The 22316-nt window shown below is 57.8% G+C and overlaps 1 protein-coding gene across 2 annotated transcripts; it reads left to right on the top strand.

Moving 5' to 3' along the window:
• Positions 1-29: 29 nt before the first annotated feature.
• SH3GL1 (SH3 domain containing GRB2 like 1, endophilin A2) lies at positions 30-22315 on the top strand. 2 transcript variants are annotated; one of them, XM_034070658.1, is made up of 10 exons: positions 30-180; positions 13956-14024; positions 14138-14210; positions 14705-14848; positions 15031-15164; positions 16316-16474; positions 16929-17032; positions 18515-18639; positions 19079-19132; positions 20704-22315. In XM_034070658.1, the coding sequence occupies exons 1-10, from the start codon at positions 136-138 to the stop codon at positions 20898-20900; spliced, it is 1104 nt and encodes a 367-aa protein (XP_033926549.1). In that variant the 5' UTR covers positions 30-135; the 3' UTR covers positions 20901-22315. The 2 variants fall into 2 exon arrangements, with proteins under 2 accessions (XP_033926549.1, XP_033926550.1); XM_034070659.1 differs by lacking the exon at positions 19079-19132.
• The last annotated feature ends 1 nt before the right edge of the window (position 22316 follows it).

Below are 22316 nucleotides of genomic sequence, written 5' to 3'. Positions count from 1 at the left end.
CGGCAGGCGGTGCCGGTTGGCGGCGCTCCGCCGGGCCGGCAGGGGGCGTGGCGGCGGAAAGGACCGCGGTGGGGCCGGGCTGGGCTCGGTTGCGCCGGGCTCCGTGGTGCCGCCACAGGCCTCGGCGGCGGCAGGATGTCGGTGGCGGGGCTGAAGAAGCAGTTCTACAAAGCGAGCCAGGTGAGGACCCCCCCCCCCCCCCCCGCCTTTATCCCCCCCCAGCATCCCGGTGCCGTGCTTGTCCCCCTCCCGGGGACCGATGTTCTAGTCCCCTCTCTTCCCGGTGCCATCCCGGGCCTCGAAGGGAAGCGGGAGGGTCCCGGGGTTTCGGTGCCGGCGGTGCCTCAGGGCCATGGGGGTGTCATGGGGAGGGGAGACCCCAAGTAGCGGGGTTCAAATCCCCCCGATGGTGGCAGGGCCGAGATTCCCTTTGGAATGTGGAAGGAGAGTGGGGTTTGGGGAGGAAAGCCCCGGGAGGAGGCGGCCGGGCAGCGTTTGCGGCCCCGTTAACGTCGGGTGGCCGCAGCCGGGCCTCGGGAAGCTCCCGCTTCCTGGAGAGCAACGCCGGGAATGGGAAACAACATCGGGAAAGCGAGCACGGATCGATCTGGAAACGGGGACTTGGTGTCATCCGAAAGGGAGGACGGGGAATCGCGGCAGCTCCGGGATGTGGGGATCTGCTTCGAACGTGCTCCATAAAGCTCCCTTCCCAGCAGTTAACACCGGGATTACCGGTTGGAGCTTCCCTTCCTGGTATTTCGGGAACCATTCCTGAATCCCGTGTTCTAAACGGGAGGAAAAACTCGGTTTGTTCCAGCTCCAGCCCCTCCAGGCTCAGCCCCGTTGCGTGCGTCGCCTCCTCCTCCTGGTCCTGGTTGGGAACACGCATTCTGCTTCCCCACCGAAGCAACAGAACACATTCCCGAGGTCCTTCCCCCACCCCCTTCCCTCGGATCCCGGCGCTCTAAGTGGGCTTTCCGACCACTTCCATAGGGAGCAGCTGTGCTGGAAGCTGGCTGGGGGAGGATGTTGCTGGCGTGGATGCGCTGTGCTGCTGGAGCAGGGGCAATTAGAGGTGAAAGCTCATGGATGAGTCAGGAGCAGCGCGTTTCCAAGGGCTAAAAGCATCCGAGCACCCTATGGAGCCTCTCCTGGGAGGGTTTGTCACGGAGGCTGACAAAGGGGTGGGCTTGGGTCAGTGGTTTCCTTTGTTACAGGTGCCCTTTTTGGTGTTAAAAGGAACCTTTTTGGGTTGCTCGTGGGGGAAATGAAACCCAGTCCAAGGAGAAGTCGCTTGAAGTCACTTGCCCAAGTGGCTGCTCGCCTCCCCCGAGCACCCAGACCGTGTCTGTTGCACTAAAGGGGCCGGGAAGGTGTCTTTGCCATTGCAGCGGGTCTGCATCAGGAGTTCTTTCATGGCTCTTGCCACGGGGCTTTGGGAGCTGATTGAACCCAAAGGAGCCGGGTTTGCTCTGGGGTTTTCCACCAGCACCCAGCAAGCGCCGGGCTCTGCAGGGCTGGGAGGGACAGAGCCTTCTTTTGGAGGTGCTGCCACCCCCTTTTCAGTGATGGGCATGTGGGTATCGACTCCTTAGAGATGCTTTAAAGTGAAGCTGGGAGTCACTGGTTCCACTTGGGCCAATTTTCTCCTCTCTTTTCCCTTCCCTTTCCACCCTCCTTCCCTTTCCCCTCCACCGGTCCCACTCCTCAGCCTCCCCTTGGCTCAGGGAGTCGAGGCTTAGTTAAATTTTGGCTCTTTTAACACTCTCGGATGCTGCCAAGACCAAACATGTGGAAGATCTTTCCTAAAACGTTGTGTTTGCTTTCATGGCTGTTGTTAGTTGAAGGCAAAGAGAGCCAGGAGCGAGGTCTGCATGGAGCAGGGTCCTGCTGGAGCACCAGGTTTGGGATCCCCCCATCTCCCTACGTGACAAATGGACCAGTCCAGTCTCCTTGGGAGAAGGAGCAGGATTTGGCTCTGTGCTGCCTGGGAGAGGCACCCACACAACAGAGTCCTGCTGGCAACTGGAGCAGAGGCTGCGTGTGTCCCAACAGGTTCTGCTGGTTCACAGCAAACTGTGCTGCTGTGGAAAACAAGCTCACCCAAGGAAGGAGGAGAAACAGGAGGAGGGGTCCAGAGCAGGGAGGGAAATCCCTGTCTGCAGGTATTGGAGTGCCTGGTCCCAGGCTCCATCCAGCCCTGAGCCGGCAGCTGCCACTCGGACACACAGGGGTTTGGGGTACGAATGGCTCTGGGGAGAGCCCCCCCACAGCCCTGATCCAGCTCTGGGGTGGCAGCACGAGAGGGACATGGAGCTGCTGGAGCGAGGCCAGAGGAGGCCATGGAGTTGCTGCGAGGGCTGGAGCAGCTCTGCTCTGGAGCCAGGCTGAGAGAGCTGGGCTGGGGCAGCCTGGACAAGAGAAGGCTCCTGAAAGGGAGACCTGAGAGCAGCTCCAGTGCCTAAAGGGGCTGCAGGAAAGCTGGAGAGGGGCTTGGGACAAGGGCCTGTAGGGCCAGGCCAAGGGGAATGGCTTGAACCTGCCCGAGGGGAGACTGAGCTGAGCTCTTAGGCAGAAGCTGTTCCCCGTGAGGGTGCTGAGGCGCTGGCACAGGGAGCCCAGAGGAGCTGTGGCTGCCCCATCCCTGGCAGTGCTCAAGGCCAGGTTGGACACAGGGGCTTGGAGCAGCTGCTCCAGTGGAAGGGGTCCCTGCCCTGGCAGGGGTTGGAGCTGGATCACTGTTAAAGTCCCATCAACCCAAACCAGGCTGGGGTTCTATGAAACCTCCATGTTAAGCTCTGGATGTGGTGCCTGAGCTGCTGTTCCTGGGCCTGATCAGAACTGAGTCTCAGTGGGTTTGTACCAGCCCTTCGTGTTTATCACCTCCGGCTTGAAGGGCCAGGCCTTAGGGTGGAGGCTGTGCTCTTGTGATATGGGGGTGGTGACCTTGTCCCCTCCCTGTGTGCCAGCAGGACTGGGGTCGGGCAGCTCTTGGTAGCGCCAGGGCAGGAGAAGCAGCAGAGCCTGTTTGCCCTGACACAAGCAGTGGTGTGTGGTGCCGTATCCGTAGCCTCCAGCAGTGCGGAATCACCGTGATCCCAGTTGGCTGCTTTGGATGTGGGGAGCTGGGACCGTCCCTGTCTGCTCTGAGCAGCTGAGCGGTGCCACCTCAGACAGGATTAACATGCTCCCAAAGCCTGTGTGATCCGTGCTAAACCCTGTGCTAGGCCTGCCTGGGCTTAGGGACTGGGAGAGGGAGTGGTGGCTCCTGGCCCGGGACGTGCACCAACCTCCATGGTCCAGAAGGGGAGGAGAGGCGAGTGCTGGCAGCAGCTCCAAACCCTCGACACACACACGCTTGCTCCTGGCTTTGGTGGCTGCTCTCGAGGCTCCCGGAGATGCTTTTGGCCATCAATAACCACCATCAATAGCCCTTTGCTTTCTGCCTGCCCCAGGAGCCCAGGATGTGCTCTGCAGCCTCCGAGAGCCGCTTCAGGAGCCTGCAGTTCCCAAGCTCCTGTGCTTTCCAGGCAGTTGGTAATGCATCCCAAGAGCTCCCTTCCAGCAGCCTGGCTCCCAGCTGCTGCCATGCCCTGGCATCTGCTCCCAGCCGTGCTGCACAGGGAGCAGGGAGGACAGGGATGCAGGCAGCAGTGTGCCATTTGTCCTCTGGTATTTTGGCCTTTGTGGTTGTTTCCTCCTATTTCCCTCATTTCTCTTTCCAATGAGGTTTTTATCTTCCCTTTCCCAGATGATTCCTTGTGACAGCTCCTGTTTTCCCTTTTCCTCAGGTTCACTCAGTCCTCCTCGCATCCAACTCTGGGGCTTTCTCTTGTAGGCATGAGCTGCCTTTCCTCTCCCTGCCTGTGCTTCACAGTGGGTTTATGGGCATGTCAAGGACGTACCGTGCAGCACTGGAAGAGAAATGGGAAGTGCAGCGTGTGGGATAACCTTCCACATGGAAATCCAAACCCACGAGGCCAGAGCTAGCCTGTTGCTGCCTTGTCTTGCTGCAGACGGTTTCGGTTGTGCCCTCCAGTTTCACACACAAGGGGGGCAAGGACATCCCTCTCGGCAGTGGCATCACAGCTTGGGGCTGATCTTGTCCTGAATCCTCCGGGATTCAGAGTGGGAGTGCACCTGACCTGCTCCATCTGCTTTCCCAGAGCCAAGGTGAGAAGTGTGTGAAGCCCTGGGGAGCCCTTGCTGGTGCCCTGGTGCTGAGCCATCATCCAGCCACCAAAGGAGGAACCAGGCACCCGAGGGTGGGGTTTAGGTGCTATTTTGGGCTCTCTTGTTCTTTTTGAGCTGTTCTGGTGCATTCTGCACGCCCGTGCGGTGCCACCAGTGACCGAGTCAGCAGCAGGGGCTGAGGAGCAGCAGGAGGCTGTGGGAGAGGGTGCCATGGGTTAGCGGTGGCCTTGGCAGTGCTGGGGAGGGGTTGGACTCGAAAAGCTTAAAGGTCTTTTCCCAGCTGGTCGATGCTGTGGTTCTGTGACCCTGCGTCAGCAAAACCCTTGCTGGGGGGGCCTGGACTTGAGCACGTCCCTGCTCCAGCACAGACAGTGGCTGAGGACCCGGCTGCTGCCTCATGGCTGAATGGTTCAGTCAGTGCTGGGGCAGTTCTCAGCACGGATGAGCCTGGCTGGGGCTGCAGGCAGGGGATGGCTCCTGGTTCTGCATCAGTTCCTTTAACTCGGCTTTTTGCCACCTTCTCAGATTGTTTTCCCAGCCCCTGGGCTCAAAGAGCAACAAGAACTCAGATTCTTGGAAGGCAAAGGCAGAAAACAGAGGTGGAGAACTCCATCTCTCCATATGCTGCTCTGCTTGCTCCCTTTCTCCTCTCTGACGTCCAACAGGAAGAGTTACCTCTGTGGCAGGATCTGGGATGCAGGGAGGATGCTTGACTCCAGGCTGGAGGGGACTGCACAGTGCTGCTCCTGCCTGTCCCTCTGCCTTGGGGCTTGCTGTCCAGCATGATCTATTGATCCCTCTTTGCACAGGTTCTGGGTGAAGCCAAGGGGATGGTTTCTGGATGGGATGGAAGGAAATCTTTGCTGCCCCTGCTCCCTGCCAATGCTTTCCTCCTGGGAAAGAGCAAACCAGGGATGAGATCAGGCTGGCTTATAAAGCTGATTCATTTCTTTAGCACATTTTCCCCTCATTCCTTTTCTTCCCCATCCCTACATATGCCAGTGCCTTTGCCAGGACTCGGAGCCTCATCCAAGCCCTAGGTGGTAAAATGGGAATGCCTGTGCTGGGAGCAGGGCAGCTCCTCCTGAGAGACTGCAGAATTCCATTGGGTAAAAGCCAAACTGCAGCTGCCTCAGTGCCCCTTGGGGAGGGGATTTGTGTGCAGTGGGGTTTGAGGGGTTACTGCTTACAGAGGGCTCTGTTGGTCCTTCCCATCTCTTTAATCGTGATGGTTTAATCTCTTGAATGATTAAACCATCAGCCTGAGCTGGGAAGTCAGTGCCCAGAGCTGCTGCAGGCAGGACTTCTCCCTCAGATCTAAGCTGAACTTCCCCTATTTCACTCTGAGCCCATCACCCCTTGTCCTATCACTGCAGTCCCCAATGAAGAGCCCCTCTCCAGCATCTTGTAGCCCCCTTCAGACACTGGAAGCTGCTCTGAGCTCTCCTCACAGCTTCTCTCCTCCAGGCTGCACAGCCCCAGTGTTCTCAGCCTGGCTCCATACAGGAGCTGCTCCAGGCCCTGCTCATCCTCATGGTCTCCTCTGCACTTGCTCCAGCAGCTCCATGTCCTGATGCTGGCTCACCAGCACTGCACACAGGGCTGCAGGGGGGTCTCACCAGAGCAGAGCAGCTGGCATGGAAGGGAAGGATCTGCAGTGGTGGGGCTGGGAGAGCCCCAGAGCATCCCAAGCTTCTCCTCTGGCCGGCTGCAGGGTGCTGTGACCCAGGGCAGGATCTGCCTCCTCGTGGCCTCTCCCTGTTGGTCTAAAAGCCATAATTAATATCTTATTTTTAACCCAGTTTCCTCTTCCTCTTCCCCTCACCCCCACGGCTGCAGCAATGAGCCCAGAGCCTGCAGGTTCCTGTTGACAGGAAAGGGCCATGGCTGGACCCAGCTGCAGGGATAAACAGGGATCCAGCAGCCACATGGATGTGGGTTTGCTGCTAGTGCCAGGGGTGCTGGGGAGCTCTTCCATGGAGTGGCCCCATCTCCTGGGGGACACACAGGGTCCACCCTGGTGCTGGGCCTGCCTCTTGCAGCAGATGGAGATTCCCATCAGGAGATGCTCTTGCTTCCACAAGAAGCCTCCTAGCCCATGGCATGTGCCCTGCGCTTTGTTGGCCATGTCTTACTGATGGCATTAGTCTTTTTGTCCTTCCTTTAAAGCCACTGGGAGCTTTAGGCTCTTCCTGTCTCCCCCTACCTGGCTATTAATAAAGTTAACGATACTGTGACTGATGAGATTGCTTTTCTGCTCAGCAAAGAAGGGCAAGTTAAAGGCATCTCCATAATGGAAGTCTGTCTTTCAGGCAGCAGATAAAATTTGCATGATTCAAGCTTTAAAGGCTTTTTTTCTAATGAGGAAAATGCTTCCTAATTCCCTCTAGTGCCTGAAAACCAGGCTCTGTCTTCACATTGGCCCACACTTGGTTCATCAGTGGGTGTTTGTTAACCACTTTGTGACCAAATCTGCTCTGGCTTTAGAGGAGCTGTGACACTTGAACCTACCCTTGTTAATTCCTAAGGAAGCAGGCAGGGAATGGTGAACAGTGCCCTACATCTGCAGCAGATCCCCTGTGTCAGAGGTGCTGTTCCTGCTTCCTGCTGGAGCGTTTCGAACACATCTTGTTTGCTGCTGACGTGTGTCTGTGCAGATGCTGCTTCGTGGCCTTCGGGGCACTGGGCAGGCACAAAGCTGGAGCACCAGATGTTGCTGCAGCTATTTCCATAGGAAAGCTCCTCCTGGTTGTGTTGGGTGAGGATAACGTGATCCAAACAAACTCCTGCTCCACTTACTGCTCCGGCTGCAGGGTAGAGACAAGAGGGATGCATCCACAGCATCGCCTGCAGGGGAAAAGCAGCCTGCAAAGTGCTGGGGAGGATTCTTTCCCATTTAAACCATTCAGAAATGAGTATTAACAAGTGTGAATGAGGTGCAGGGAGAGAAAACTGGGCTCAGCAGCACCTTGCATGGGCTGGAAGTGTGACAGAGTACCTGGATGTGGGGAAGGCCCCTGAACTGATGGAGGAGCAGGGGGCTGATCTGGTACAAGGGTTGCTCCCAGCACTTAGGGATGTCTGTGCGCTGATTCCCACTCTCCTTTTCCTTAGGATGCTGTGCTCTGCTCCGATAGGCACAAAGCTTTTCCTAGTATTCAAATGAACAAGGAAAATGTGTTTATAGTGTTCCCAACGATTCCTTTCCCTCTTTGATGTTTGTGTACACTGAGATAGCGCTGCCTTTGTTTGGCCAACACTGTCTGTGTTAAACGTGCTCTGCATGGGGCTCTCTGCCCACTCCAAGCCAAGAGAAGGGTTTTGCCTTCCCTTTGATGGAGTTGAGCTCCTGCCTGAGCTCAGCATCTGTTTTGATGTCCCTTCTGTGTGTTAACGTGCCTGGAACTCAGCTTGGCTCTTTCCTGAACCCATCAATGCTCTGCCACCCAAACCCCAGCACAGCCGTGGCTGAGCTGCTCTGTGTCCTCTCAGCCTGGCTTGGCCTCACCATGCTGCACAGCCGGAGGTTCTTCTGCTTCCTTCCCACTTCCTTCATAGCAGAGGTTGCAGGAGGTGGTTCTGCCCCTCTGCTCTCGTGAGAGGCCACCTGCAGCCCTGGGTGCAGTTCTGGTGTCCCCAGCGTGGCTGCCCCATCCCTGGGCAGGTTGGACACAGGGGGTTGGAGCTGGAGGAGCTTTAAGGGCTCTTCCAGCCCAAACCATTCCCTGTTCTATGACCTAATGAGCAGCTCCAAGTCTCCAGCCCAAGGAGCTGTTTGTCTCTTCCCCTGGGTCTGCAGAGGTCGGGTGGAGTTGCTCAGGAATGCTGGCTCAGCAGCTCTGCACCAGCCAGGCCGTGATTCACTGGGGCTCTTCCGAGATAGGACAGAGGGAGGTTGGGCAGGAAATCGGGATGCAAGGCAAATGTTCCACATTTCCCCTCGGTTTCATGGACTTCCTCTGCATTGCTGCATCACTGCGAGTGGGTGAGGAGAAGGTGCTGCTGGGGCAGAGGAGCTGCTGCTTTTTCCTTGCGTGGTTTTGGTTTCCCATTTACTTGACCCAATTCCTTTTATTTGTTTTTTTCCAGCTCAATAGAAATTGTGTCTCATTTGGAGCAAAGTGAGGAGGAGCTGAGAATAGGAGAAAACAGGATGCAAATGGCTGTTGAGAGTGCCCCCTTCCCTGTAGCAAGAACATTCCCAGTGTCTCCCTGCGGTGAGAGCTGACTGTTCATAGAATCCCAGCCTGGTTTGGGTTGAAGGGACCTGAAAGCTCCTCCAGCTCCAACCCCTGCCAGGGCAGGGACCCCTTCCACTGGAGCAGCTGCTCCAACCCCTGTGTCCAACCTGGCCTTGAGCACTGCCAGGGATGGGGCATTCACCACTTCTCTGGTTCCAGCACCTCAGCACCCTCACAGGAAGAGCTTCTTCCTTATCTCTAACCTGAACCTCCCCTGTTTCAGTCTGAACCCATCACCCCTTGTCCTGTCACTGTGGTCCCTTATGAAGAGACCCTCTCCAGCATCCTTGTAGCCCCCTTCAGACACTGGAACCTGCTCTGAGCTCTCCACGCAGCTTCTCTCCTCCAGGCTGAACAGCCCCAGTGTTCTCAGCCTGTTTTCATGCAGGAGGTGAGCACGAAGCCTCCTAAACAGGGATCACCACCAGGATTTTAGGTCCTGTCCCTGGAGCCAGGGACAGGAGGAGCACACAGGGAGCGGCCGCTCTGCAGTGCAGATGTGTGCCCTTCGCTGGCCCCAGCTCTGCCCCTGTCACCTGCTGCCTGCTGCTTGAGTTACTGCTTTAATTCATGCTGTCCTCATTCCTCTGAGCCCATCTGCTGGAGGGAGACGAGTCATTTGATAGCACTGGCGATGGGGGTTTGACAAGTGGCTCCCTAGCATGCAGCAGCTCTTTCTGTGCGGGTTCTATATGACACCATCCCAGCCTGAGGTCACTGAGAAGGCTTCAGTCTGGTGGGGAGGGAGGGGAAGGAGCTCCTCGATGTTCTGTCGTGGTTGAAGAGCTCATCTCAGTCTCCCCTCTGGCAGCTCAGGGAAAAGAAGAAAAGTAACATAAGGAAATAAGGGAAAGCAAGTTGAGGAGAAGGTGGAAGCTTGGATCCCGGGGTACAAACCCTCCCGTGGGCTGTTCAGCAGAGATGAGGCAGCTCAGGTGCCCAGTGGAGCCATCAGGTGCCCAAGGCAGGCTGGATCAGTGCTGGGGCTGATGCATGTACCTCTGCCTCTGGTCAGCCCCACAGGCCAGTGGGGATGTGAGAAGCTGAGTCCCATCCTCCTGGTGTGAGCTCTGCTGCTCAGTGAGCAGATCCCTCCTGGACTCCTTACTCCTCTAGCACTTGTTGTCTTCTCTCCTCAGGGTGGCAGCTCTGGGGGCAGAAAGCCCATTCCATGCACCAGGGAGCTGCTGGGTGCCCCCAGTGCCTGTTTGCAGCACAGGGATGTGCTGGGGATGTGCCTTCCTCTTCATCCCAAGGCTGGTGAGAATCATCCATCCCCTCTAATGCAACATAAACACTCAGATTTGTTTCCTTCTCCTTCAAGTAGGCCAGAAGATGCTCACAGTAGCATGTGGCTCTGCTGAGCTCTCCAACAGGGCTGCCTGCTGCCTCCCTGCACAACCATGTCTCCCATTTGTCATTGGAAAAAGGAAAAGCCTCTGAGGAGGCCACGTGCCCTGGATTGCAGCCGGGCTCTGCAGCACTTCCAGCCTCACCAGCTTTCCAAGCCTTATGCCAGGAAGGTGACAATTACCTTGTAATGAGACACTGGTGAGGACAGGGAGCACCTCAGAGCTCAGGCATGGAGACACCTCCCAGCACAGGCTGGTTCTGCAAGGAGCCTCTGTGTGCTGGGGTTCTCCAGCGTTGAAGCTGGGCTCAGCCATGGAATCCCAGCCTGGTTTGGCTTGGAAGGGCCCTTAAAGCTCTGCCATTGTCACTTGGTGGCTTCATCATCACAGTATGAGGCAGCTCCACGGAGCCAGCTGACAACTGACTCTTGCTCCGGGTGTATTTCAGCTTCAGTAGATGAGTGGTAAATGGGTTTTGTCACTCGGTGCAGAGCCCAAAACCACCTCCCAGCACTCTCTGTGGTGCCTGCCCCATCCCTGGCAGTGCTCAAGGCCAGGTTGGACACAGGGGCTTGGAGCAGCTGCTCCAGTGGAAGGGGTCCCTGCCCTGGCAGGGGTTGGAGCTGGAGGAGCTTTAAGGTCCCTTCAACCCAAACCATTCCTTGATTCTATGAAACTGGGCACGAGTGATCCCAGTGAGCCCTGGCTTTCCTCAGCTGCTTGTACATGTCTCTACTGGACTCTTGTGTTTCCTTCTTCGTTTGCAGGTTAAATGAGTTCCAGCATCTTCTTTCATTACTTTGTGGGCTGGTTTTTTCCACTGGACTTGCTCTTTCCTGCTGTAGGATCCAGGCAGAGCTCTTGGTGGTTTTGCTCATCCACAGGGACTTGTTTTGCCAAGGGAGCTTTCCCTGGAGCTGCCGAGGGTGGCAGGGAGGAAGAGGAGGGATAAAGTCTGCCTTCTCCTCTTATGAATGCAGGGCTGTGGCATGTTTGAGGTGTTCTAAATAGAGCTGACTCTTTGCTATGGGAAAAGAAAACAAGTTGTAAAGAGCCTCATTGGGTTTTGTGTTTGTCTCGGGGTGTTTTGCGGGGTGGAGGCTGCAGGACTGAGGGATAATTCCCCATTTGGAAGGATTTAAAAGCTGAAGAGCAGAATGTAAAAGTCAGGGGTGTAAACTCCCATGGAAAAGCTGCTGTTTAGCCGCAGAGGATGTGTTTGGGCAGCCTGGTACCTGCAGGTTTGTGGATGGATGGCTGGATTGATGGATGGATGGATTGATGGATGGATGGATGGATGGATGGATGGATTGATGGATGGATGGATTGATGGATGGATGGATGGATGGACGGACGGACGGATGGATGGATGGATGGATCCCCAGTGTGGTCTAGGACGGGAAGGACGCTTGGATTTCCCCGTTACCCTGGAGCTGAGCGGATGAGGTGAAGGAATGGTGGGGTTCGAGGAGGGATGTGTGCATCTGGGAGCGGCTCCGCAGCCCTCCCATGTTGCTCTCCCACTCCCAGCTGGAAAAGAGAAGCCCTCTTCCTCTGCTCTGTGTACACATACCAGTGCTGCCGCTCCCCACAGCCGCCCTCCTGCACTGCCTGCCTCAGACAATAGGCCTTTCATTCCCAAAGCACTTCCAGCACACACAGCCCCCCGGTGGGCTCCGGATTGTTGGGAAGGAGCAGTCGGAAGGAAGCAGGAAGCCCCCGTGAGTCCATGCTCTGGGAAATGAAGCAGCAGAAAGTGCAAAGTGTGGTTTGGGAGCAGCCCTTTGGTGTGTGTGGATCTCATCCCTTGGGATTGGCTCTCCTGTGGCTGGAGCAGGCTGGATGGGGTGCTCTGGGTGATGCTGTCTGTGACGAGAGCTGCCACGTGCTGGCACAGCAGCAGAACCCATGGATTCAATGCACCTCCTCACTCTCTGATCTCAGCTCGGAGCTATCTAGGGCACATGGGACCTGCCAGCACCCCTTTAATTATCCAGGGATGGGAAGTGAGGGCTTGATTCCTGCCTTCTCCATTGGCGCTCACGTGTGCCTTAGCCCTGTTCCTGCCCCTCCGTGCTCTGCTGGGGTGCCAGGTAACAGCCACCCATTGCCGAGCAGCGCTGACACCCAACGCTATCACCTTGGGCTAATATTTGCTCTCAAAGCCTCGCAGCCCAGGGCTTTGCTCTGCTGCAGGGGCTCAGCCTTTCAGGGTGTCCCCTCCCACAGGGCAGCAGAGCCTTGTTCTCACCTCTCACACGGCCTCAGCACCACGGGGGGTTGAGTCACTGGGTTAATGATTGATTTGTGTGCTTTGCCTTGCCCCATCCCTTCACATCTGGCTCGGCTACCAGAGGCTGTGTCCCCAGCTGGAGAAGGATGGACAAATCCCACATCTCCTGCTGCTGCTCCCTGCAGGAGGCTGCGCACCACCAGTGCCACCGGCCCTCCCACTGCTCACCGAAGCCAGGCTGGACCCCCCCAGCAGCGGCTGGATGCTTCCTTCCTCCCCCCTCCTGCAAGCAAAAGGGCTCCCGAGCTTCCTGGTGAGCTGAATGCTTCCCTGGAAAGGCAGCCGCCTGCTTGCCAGCCTTCCCCGGCTCCCTGCCGGCAGCAGGCTGCTATGTGGCACTTGGAAGCTTGCCTTCCAGTCACGTTGGGAAGCTCTAGGTTCAACCAGGGCTCCTCCTGGCTCCTGCCTTGACTTGCACTGGGGGGAGCTGCATTACTTTGTCTTCCTGCCTGCCTGAGTTGGGAATGTGGGGATAGGGATGGAGCTGCCACGGATGGCATGGTCCCTCCTCCTTCCCTCCTGTGATGAAACCTCCCACTTTAATTAGAGCCAGCGGGCAGAGAACCTCCATCTCATTATTCCTTCCCAGCAGGGCACCAGCAGTGGTCCTTGGGCGTCAAAAGGGGGATTAAATCAGGCTGAAAGTAGGGGGGTTCTTACCCCCTTCCCATCCCTCTGCTCCAGAGAGGAGGGTGTTCAAGCCTCCCAAATCACTGCAGTGCTCAGGGCCTCGAGGCCAGGTTGGACACAGGGGCTTGGAGCAGCTGCTCCAGTGGAAGGGGTCCCTGCCCTGCAGGGGTTGGAGCTGGAGCAGCTTTAAGGTCCCTTCAACCCAAACCATTCCATGATTCCCTAAAAGGTTTCCTTCCCCCACTTTCCTCAAACCGGGAACCACAATATCCCCTTGGGAGCAGGATTGCACAGGAAAAAAGCTGTGATAAAATCAAGTGTGTGATGTTGAAGTAAACAAACCTGCATTGTTCATCCCGACTGGAGGCTTGACTGCAGACACCAGAAATCCTGGCACCGAGCGCTTGGGAGCCAGCCCTTGCTTCCGACACCTCTTCTGATCTCTCTATGGGCAACTTGATGTCCACTTGGAGCAGTTTGGAGCAGGATAAGCTCTCCTTTTGGCTGGTGTGTGCTGCAGACCCAGGCACTGCCTTGCCACAGCAGCACTGGGGCTGGGAAGGACACATTAAGGTGGGTTTAACAAAGCCCTTGTCCTCTTTGAGCTTGGGCAGGTGAATCATAGAATCATGGTGAAGTTCAGGGAGCACTGGGCTTTGCTTGGACCAAGTGGCATCTCCCCTTAACCCTGGTTTTAGAGCAGGCCTTTGATCAATGGATTCAAACCCTTCTGCACATCTCTGTATCCTCCACTTCCGAAGAATTCCACCTGCCCTGGCCCAGATCTAGTGATGGTTCAGGGCTTTGGGAGGCCCCTGCTCTCGCCAGGCTCTGCTCCTGTGCTGGCTGCTCTGAGCACTGTGTTCATTCCCTGTTTACTTGCACCTCGCCGTGTGTGAAACCAGAGCCTTGGCTCTCAGTGGAGCCGAGAGACAATTCTGCTGCCTGGGTTTTCCAGCCGGAGCTGGAGCTGGGCCTGAAGGAGCTGTTGCAGCTTCTGGTGGGTGAGGAATACCCTGACTCAGCCGTGCTTTGGGACGGGAGGGGATGCTCGGAGTTGGAGTGGGACAGAGTTAGCAAAGGACCACATCTTCCTGATGTGTTTTGAGCTGTTCCTGCCACCTCCTTTCTCTTGCAGATGCTGTCTGGACCCTGTCTGTCCCGGAGACTTACTCCATGAGCTGCAAGGAGCTGTAAGCAGTTAGTACCATGCCTGATCCCTTCTCCCTTGTTCTTTGTCTGCAGCTGGTCAGTGAGAAGGTTGGAGGGGCTGAAGGGACCAAGCTCGACGATGATTTCAAGGAAATGGAAAAGGTGAGTAGGGAACAAGAGAGAGGTTCTGCAGTCACCCAGATAACTCCTGTGTGACCCTGCCAAAGCCCCGAGCTGCTCCTCACTGCTGCTGGCTCTCCCTGTGTTCCTTGCAGAAAGTGGACCTGACCAGCAAGGCAGTTACAGAAGTATTGACCAGAACAATAGAGTACCTCCAGCCAAACCCAGGTGAGTGCCTGCAGCTCTCCTGTCCCCTTCCCTCTGCCACAGGATTCCAGGGAAAGATGCAGAGAGGGAAGAGAGACACCAGAGAGAACCTTTTTACCTTAGACCTAGAGAGGTGCTGGAGGGGACTTGCTTTCCCTGGGATATCCAGGAAAATCGGCATCTCTGGGCTGGGAAGGGCTGGCTTGCTCTGTAGGCATCACCGCTGGAGCCTGCTGCCCTGCATGCTTCCAGCCAGCTCCTTCAGAGCACTCTGGGGACTATGGCAGGGCTGGGGAAACTCCTTTGGCCCTCAGTGCTGAGCTCTGGGGAGCTAATTTTGCTCTCTTGGAAAAGAACCTTCTCTTTTCCATCACAAATGATGTCTCTGGGAGCTGCAGGCAATGGTGCTTCTTGGCTTCGGGAGTAGCTTGAAACCAAGAACTGCTGGCAGCAGCCAGCAGCCTCTGGCAAGCAGAGGGGAGCTGCAAACACGGCCGTGGCTGTTTGTGTGCCAGCTTCCAGGGCCAAGCTGACCATGCTGAACACCATGTCCAAGATCCGCGGGCAGGTGAAGAACCCTGGCTACCCGCAGTCAGAGGGGCTGCTGGGGGAGAGCATGATCCGGTACGGCAAGGAGCTGGGCGAGGACTCCAACTTCGGTGAGTGCCCCGTGCACACAGGAGGGTGGGAGCAGGCCCCTTACTCTGTGCCAGGCTCAGAGGTTTGCTCCAGAGAGGGATGGGGGCACTGGGTGGGGGACAGAATGGCTTTGGAGGCAGCCAGCACCCACTGGACTCTCTCTAACTGGTTCCCCCTTTTCCCCTCCTCTCCCTGCTGGCAGGCGATGCGCTGCTGGATGCTGGTGAATCCATGAAGCGCTTGGCTGAGGTGAAGGACTCGCTGGATATTGAAGTCAAACAGAATTTCATTGATCCCCTCCAGAACCTGTGTGACAAAGACCTGAAGGAGATCCAGGTAACACTGCCAAGGGTCGCTCTCCTCCTCATCTCTCTTGCTTCTGGCCTCTTCTAGCTGTTAGTGCATATAACACTATCTCTGTCATGGTGAGAACCAAGGACTCACACAGGCAGCAGGTCCCTGCACCATGTGTGCTTCCTCTCTCCACACTCACCAGTATTCCCTCCCTGCTCAGCGCTGCTGCTGCTCCTGAGCAGCTCCTAAGGCTGCATCTGAATGGTTCTTCATTCACCATGTTTTATGGAGGGTACATCCCAACATGTGTACTGGCCTTGCTGAATTTGGTTCTTTGTGCTGGGAGGCCACAGCCCTGTTGCATTTGTGCTGCCTGGCATTATCCTTCACAGTGTTCTTCACAGCTCTTGGCTCTGTTCTGTCAGTAGCTTGGATGCTGTAACATAACTTCCAAGCTAGGACAGGGAAGCCCCTCTAGGTCTCTTATGCAGCATCCCAAGAAGGTGCCTCACATGGGGCTTGGTAGTTGCTGTCCGCTACCACAAAGACAAGTCTGTGAAAAGCACAGCCAGGCTTTGCAATAGGATTCATCCCAACCTGTGCATCACCAGGCAGCTCTCTCAAGTGAGGTTTCACTTAGTGCTGTCCCAGATGAAAGAGCTGCCAGCTCCTGTTGCAGGACTTACCTGTACTCGAGTTCTGCAGGCTTGAAACAGCCCTGCCCTGAGCACTGGGGGTGCAGTGCCCAGAACCTGCCTCCCAGTTCCTCACCTCCAGACATCCCCACAGCTCTGGGGAAGTGCAAGCAGCACTCCAGCTCCTCACCGTGCAGAGGGGCTTGCGTGGGGAGCACACCCTGCACTGCTCTCCTCCAGCTCTCAGCTGCAAGGAGGTGAAGTCGTCTCGATTTGCTGAGGGCTGTTCCTCGGTGCAAAGCCCCCGCAGCTTTAGCAGCAGGAAATCCTCTGCCAGGCTGGGCTGGGACCACTCGTCCCTGCCTTGCAGCTCCCTCGGAGCCTCTCCACCCTCTGAACAAAGGTGGGAGCCGCAGGAGCTGTGCTCTGAGGTCTGGTTTCTGGAAGGCATGAACCTGGCCTGTAACTGGAGCTGCCTGCCCAGCAGCAGAGCTCGGCTGCTCCCAGCCTCTGCCTTTGCCTTCTCTGCTTTCCTGTTCATCACCACCTTCTCCCCAGCACCATCTCAAGAAGCTGGAAGGCAGACGCTTGGACTTTGACTACAAGAAGAAGCGACAGGGCAAAATCCCCGATGAGGAGCTTCGGCAGGCCATGGAGAAGTTTGAGGAGTCCAAGGAAGTAGCAGAGACCAGCATGCACAACCTCCTAGAAACTGATGTGAGTGCACAGCAGGAGCTGCGTGCTCCTGTCTACACGAGGGTGGGATCTCTCAAGGGCCACACAAGTTAAAGGGACACTCACCTCCACTCTCATTCGTGCAGGTGTGGGTTTGCTCTCTGAGAAGCCAGATCTGAGTGCCCAGCACTTGGCTTTGCTGGCCTCTTACCCCTTTAGAAGCCACTCTTCCTGATCCATCTATTGGCCAGGGGAGAGGCTGTGGCCTGTGTCTTCTCAGAGTGCTGGTGGCAGTGGGGTTGGGCAGGTAAAGCAGGTTCCTTGGGACTGATCTGAGCTCAGAGAGTGGCAGGAGGTGCCCAGGCTGAGCTCTGCTGTGTGGAATCACAACCCTCTCCTCCTGTCCCCGGGGAGCTCAGTGAGGTCTCAGCCCCCATGTGCAGTGCAGGAGGCTCCTGTCTCCCAGAGGCACTCACGCCCTGCTGTGGTTCCTCAGATCGAGCAGGTGAGCCAGCTCTCAGCCCTGGTGGATGCTCAGCTGGATTATCACCGCCAGGCAGTGCAGATCCTGGACGAGCTCGCCGAGAAGCTCAAGCGCAGGTGAGTGCTGAGGGCACCAAAGCCCTGTCTGTGACCCCTGACCCTCCTTCTGAATCACAGGGGTTGGAAGGGACCTTACAGTTCCTCCAGCTCCAACTCCTGCCAGGGCAGGGACCCCTTCCACTGGAGCAGCTGCTCCAACCCCTGTGTCCAACCTGGCCTTGAGCACTCCCAGGGATGGGGCAGCCACAGCTTCTCTGGGCACCCTGTGCCAGCGCCTCAGCACCCTCACAGGGAAGAGCTTCTGCCTAAGAGCTCAGCTCAGTCTCCCCTCGGGCAGGTTCAAGCCATTCCCCTTGGTCTGTCCCTACAGGCCCTTGTCCCAGCCCCTCTCCAGGTTTCTTGTAGCCCCTTTAGGCACTGGAGCTGCTCTAAGGGCTCTGTCCGTGGATGTTAAAGCTGCTTCTTGCAGCCACTAGAGCTTCAATCCCGACCTCCTCCAGGCTGCACAACCTGCTTTCAGTGCCAGGAACACTGTGACACCTGAAACAAACCCTCAGTGCTTGTGCCATGGGCACTGGGCTGAGCCCTGCCTGAACCAGGGTGTGCTGCTCCCGGGGAGGCTGGAGTGGAACGTAGCAGGGGTGGAGAAGGGTGAATCCCCTTTGTGCCAGGGCTCGGCTCCTTGCGCTGTGGGCGTTGAGCCTTTTGGCCAAGCCCAGCTGGAGTCAGAGGTTCCATCACGCCATTGAGCAGATGCTCAGTGTCACAAGCTGGACATACCTGTCACCTGCTGTCACCTGGAACTGCCTCGCCTACAGCCTTTGTGCCATTAGTTTCGTTGTGATTAGGGAGGGTTCCTGGACATTCCCCATCGTTGTGGCTCAGAAAGGTCCGTGTCCAGAGCTCCCAGTTGCTCTGAGGCCCAGAAGCTGAATGCAGCTTGGTGGGGATGATGTGGTGGCCACAGGCGGGTGGAAGGGCACCAACACCACGTCCTTGAAGGCAGGCACCAGCCCCCTGCATTGCCAGCAGGCCCCACTCTCCCTTGTCTAACAGAAACCAGGCCTTGCAGCAGTGTTCTCGCTGCTCTGCCTCCCTGAGCAAGCATCTCCCTGCCCCCTGCCAAGGGAGGAGAGGTGGCATCACTGAGGCTTCCCTGCGGAGCCTGGTGCAGGGTGCCCAGGGCCAGGGCAGCCTCTGCTCCTCAGGGTGCTCTGGTGCTGCAGAGGAAGCTGCTGAGTGGATCCTGGCTCTGGGTTGAATGAAGAGCTGGGATCATCCTGCCCAGTGGGAGCTTTCCAAGTGCAGCACGAGTGGCCTCTGCTGGCCTGCACTGCCTGAGACAGCTCCGGAGCAAAGCCTGGCCCATGTGGCCCTCCCTAAGGACAAGGTCCCAAGCCCTGGGCAGGATCCACCTTGAGCACAAGAGGCTTGTGCACATTCTTGCCCACAAACCCATGTATCCCCATGGAGAACAGAAACCACGCTGATCTCCTCATGCTGGTCCATGTCTCAGGTTATCCCCATTTCTTCTTGCAGGATGAGGGAGGCCTCCTCCCGTCCCAAGCGGGAATACAAGCCCAAACCCAGGGAGACATACGACTTCGCAGACACTGGCCAGTCTAACGGGGGCTTCTCTTACAATCCTACCCCCAAAGTCTCAGGTAAAGTTGTCCCATGTGTGTGCACAGCCAAGTGCCTCTGGAGCAGCCTCCTGGGGATGGAGGGGAACCACAGTGCTTGGAAATGAGGTTTCTGGCTGTACCTGAAGAGGCTGGAGGCTCTGTCAGCAATGTCTCTGGACTGGGGCTGTTTTCTCCTGGGGCCCAGCAGCCTTTGCTGCAGTGGCTTTGGGGATGTCCCAGTGGGGTCTCCAGCCTTGCCTGTGGTGCCTGCTCAAGTGGAAGCCAGGAAAACTGAAGCATCTCTTGCTCCCTCCCCGTCTTCCATCGCTGCATTCATCCCTCCCTGGTCCCAGCAAGACAGGCGGGTTCCTAACACAGCATGTGGGCCACTGTCCTAACAGCTCCTCCCTCTGGGCCCTGCCTTTCCCTCTCTCCAGTTCCCGTTGGTTTAAGCATGTCTCTTTTTGTTTGGAAGCAGCTTCCTCCTCTTTCCGATCCGACAAGCCGTCCCGAGCCTCCGTCAGGCGTATCCGTGAGTTTCCTCCCTGTGCACTGCATGTGTGTGACCATCTCTCCCCATCCCTCCTCACTCCTCCTGCCATGCTGCTGCCGCTGCTGCTTGGAGCTGCTGCTACCTCCGGGCTGAGCCTGGCCAGCACAACAGCAATGCTGAGCCCCACATGAAACCAGCCACGTTAGACTGGGATTGAGCACCCCAAAGCTGGGGGCTCTGCTCACCTGGAGCAGTCAGAGCAGCTCTCATCACCCAGGCATGTCCTGCCTGCGCCCACAGGGAGCTGATCCCCTTCCATGAGGTGTCAGAGGGTTGCTCTGTTGTGGTTGCGAGCACCCAGCCTGGATCTCTCCCACTCCTGCTCATGCTGCCCATCTGTGCCCCACTGCAGAAGGCTGGAGGGAGCAGGTAGAGCCTGGGCACACTGAGCACATTCTGTGCTCTGTGGTCCCACAAGGAGCCTCGGAGGGGTTGTGGGGTGATGTGGGGTCTGTGGGGCAGAGCCATCGTGGTGTGCAAAGCTTGTGGTGAAGCAGCACGGGGGCAGGAGGACTTGTGGGGCCTGGTGCAGGGCAGCGCTGTGGTGGTGGGACCAGCCTGGCACTGTGGAAGTTGTCTCAAAGCCACTTGCTCGGCTGCTGCTCGGGGGGGTTTGAGTTCTCTTCCAGTGCTGGGGCTGCTCAGCAGAGATGTGCTGGCTGCCTTGGGGCTGTGCCACTCGCCCTGGTGTGTGCCCTGAGCCCCAGGGCAATGGGGAGGGGACTGGGGGCCCTGCAGACCTGGGTGTTCTCTGTTAGCTCAGTCCCTTCTCAGTAGGACCCTGACACCCACAGAGCCCATCCCAGAAGGGCTGTGCCGGGCAGAGCACTCAGCAGCTTTCCCTTTGCAGGCTGCTTAAATCGTGGGGTTGAGATGGGGAAAGAGCCTGGGGTTTGCTCCCCACTCCTGGGGGTCTCAGCACTGAGCTGCATCTGAAACCCTGTGCCCAGGGGGGCAGTCACAGAGGGACCCCAGGGTCCTGCTCCACCATGCACCAGTGTCTGATAACCCCATCTTCAACTGTGGGACTGCACAGAGGGCTTGAACCTGCCCGAGGGGAGACTGAGCTGAGCTCTGAGGCACAAGCTGTTCCCTGTGAGGGTGCTGAGGCGCTGGCACAGGGTGCCCAGAGAAGCTGTGGCTGCCCCATCCCTGGCAGTGTTCAAGGCCAGGTTGGACACAGGGGCTTGGAGCAGCTGCTCCAGTGGAAGGGGTCCCTGCCCTGGCAGGGGTTGGAGCTGGAGGAGCTTTAAGGTCCCTTCAACCCAAACCAGGCTGGGATCCTCCATCCCAGGAGCAGCCTCGTGGTGTTTCACCCCCTGGTTTCCAGTGGGGAGCCAGGTTTGGTGCTGGAGGCAGGGCTCTGCACTGGCAGCTGGAGAGCTGAGAGCGAGGAGCTGACCCCAGTTAAACTGGGCTTTGCCATGGCGGGGGCAGCTCAGGGCAGGGCAGAGCCGGGAGCTGGAGCCGGAGGTGCAGGAGCTCCCACTGCTGCTGGAGCAGCCGGAATTCCCGGCTCCAGCTCACCGCAGCCCCATCCCTCCCCACAGCGCCCCTGGACCAGCCCTGCTGTAAGGCTCTGTACGACTTCGAGCCCGAGAACGACGGCGAGTTGGGCTTCAAGGAGGGAGACATCATCACCCTGACCAACCAGATCGACGAGAACTGGTACGAGGGCATGATCAACGGCCAGTCCGGCTTCTTCCCCCTCAACTACGTGGAGGTGCTGGTGCCGCTACCTCAGTGAAAGGCGCCGTCGCTCCCATCCCGCTCCACGGAGCCTCCATTCCAGCTCCATCCCGGCTGCGGCGGCACCGCGGGGGGAGATGGCACCAGGGAACAAGGCAGAAGGGTCAGAGCCCTCCCCTTGCCCCCGCCAGGGATGTGGTTATCTTCGCTCTTGCTTTTATTGTCCTTCTGGTGCTTGATCGTCGGTACTTTGCACCTCCTGCCACGTGTGTCCCCCCTGCCCCCCGGCTCCAGGATGGGCACAGGCCTCCCCCTGCCCTCTGCTTGCCCTTTCCCTTGGGTCATGCATCCGGAGGAGCCGGGTGGGAGAGCTGGGATGCATCCATCTCATTGAGCATCAGCACCCAGAGACGCGTGGTCCAGGGCTGGGGAGCAAAGCACCCCCCTCAGCAAGGGGCAAGACCTTCACCCCCTCCCCAGCCAACACTACCCCTCTCCCCATGGATGCCCAGCACCCACATAGGACCCAGCTGTCCCTGGGGCTCAGGGGAGGGATGCTGGGGCACAGCAACACTACAACACCCATCAAACACTAAACCAGCCCCATGGGGCTCTGTGCCATCCCTGCCCACCCCAGAGGGACACAGGAGGGATCCTCTGCCCCCTCCCTGCGGTCCTTGGCTCCCAAGCGGGTGCCTGCTCCCTTCTGCCCTTGGTTTTAAGGATTTTAAGCCAAATTGCTTCTGGATCTTGGGCTTTTCCTCCTGGGATGATGTGGGGAGAGAGCTTTGGGGCAGGTCATGGCTCCTGTCCCTTACAGGCACTTCTGGCCCCGGGAGCCATCAGCACCCATGGGTGCTGCAGGACCAGAGCTCAGCTGATCCTCATGTGCCTTTCCTGAGTCCCCCCCATCCTCTACCCCACAGAAACCCTCCTTATGGGGGGGAACGAACCCCTTGGCTTGATGGGAGGAGGGACCGAACATCCCGGTGCTGCCCCTGCCGCCCCATAGCCCCGGGTTCCATGTTGTGGGGGTCAGGATGGGGCCTGGCAGCGCTGCCCCCAGCCCGACTCCTGCTTTTCCCTGCTACAAGTGGTCTGTTCCCCCTTGCTCTCGGCCGGGCTCCAGCCCCTCTCCCTGCCTGACACCGGCTCTGCTTGGCTGGGGACCAAGCTCCGCACCAGGCCCTGTCCCCACTGCTCCCATCACCTGTTCCCAGTGTGCTCCTGCCCTGCTGGGCTGAGCACTGAGCCCATGCCAGGAACGGGGGGCACAGGGAGAGCAGGGAGCAGTGTCCCGGGGGTCCTGTCCCTGCTGCGGCTCCTGCTCGGGTGGATTGAGCTGCGTTTTGGGACAACCAAACACTTCTGTGGATTTTTGTAATGGGTTCTCCTGGTTTCCAGGGGGAAAAAGCCTCCCCCAAAGCTCGACTTGTATCTGGATGGAAGTATTAAATGTCTTCTTCTTTCTACT

The sequence above is a fragment of the Melopsittacus undulatus genome, chromosome 19, assembly GCF_012275295.1.
Source record: "Melopsittacus undulatus isolate bMelUnd1 chromosome 19, bMelUnd1.mat.Z, whole genome shotgun sequence".
Taxonomy (NCBI): domain Eukaryota; kingdom Metazoa; phylum Chordata; class Aves; order Psittaciformes; family Psittaculidae; genus Melopsittacus; species Melopsittacus undulatus.
The sequence above is the reverse complement of the archived record's forward strand: the minus strand, read 5'-3'. Positions and strand labels throughout refer to the sequence as shown.

What these genes read in the sequence shown, in the direction of transcription:
- SH3GL1 (XM_034070658.1), top strand. Translation starts at nt 136, where the DNA reads ATGTCGGTGGCGGGGCTGAAGAAGCAGTTCTACAAAGCGAGCCAG. An exon ending in AGTTCTACAAAGCGAGCCAG is followed by an intron (nt 181 to 13,955) that starts GTGAGGACCCCC and finishes CTTTGTCTGCAG; the next exon opens with CTGGTCAGTGAGAAGGTTGG. An exon ending in AGCCTCCGTCAGGCGTATCC is followed by an intron (nt 19,133 to 20,703) that starts GTGAGTTTCCTC and finishes CCCTCCCCACAG; the next exon opens with CGCCCCTGGACCAGCCCTGC.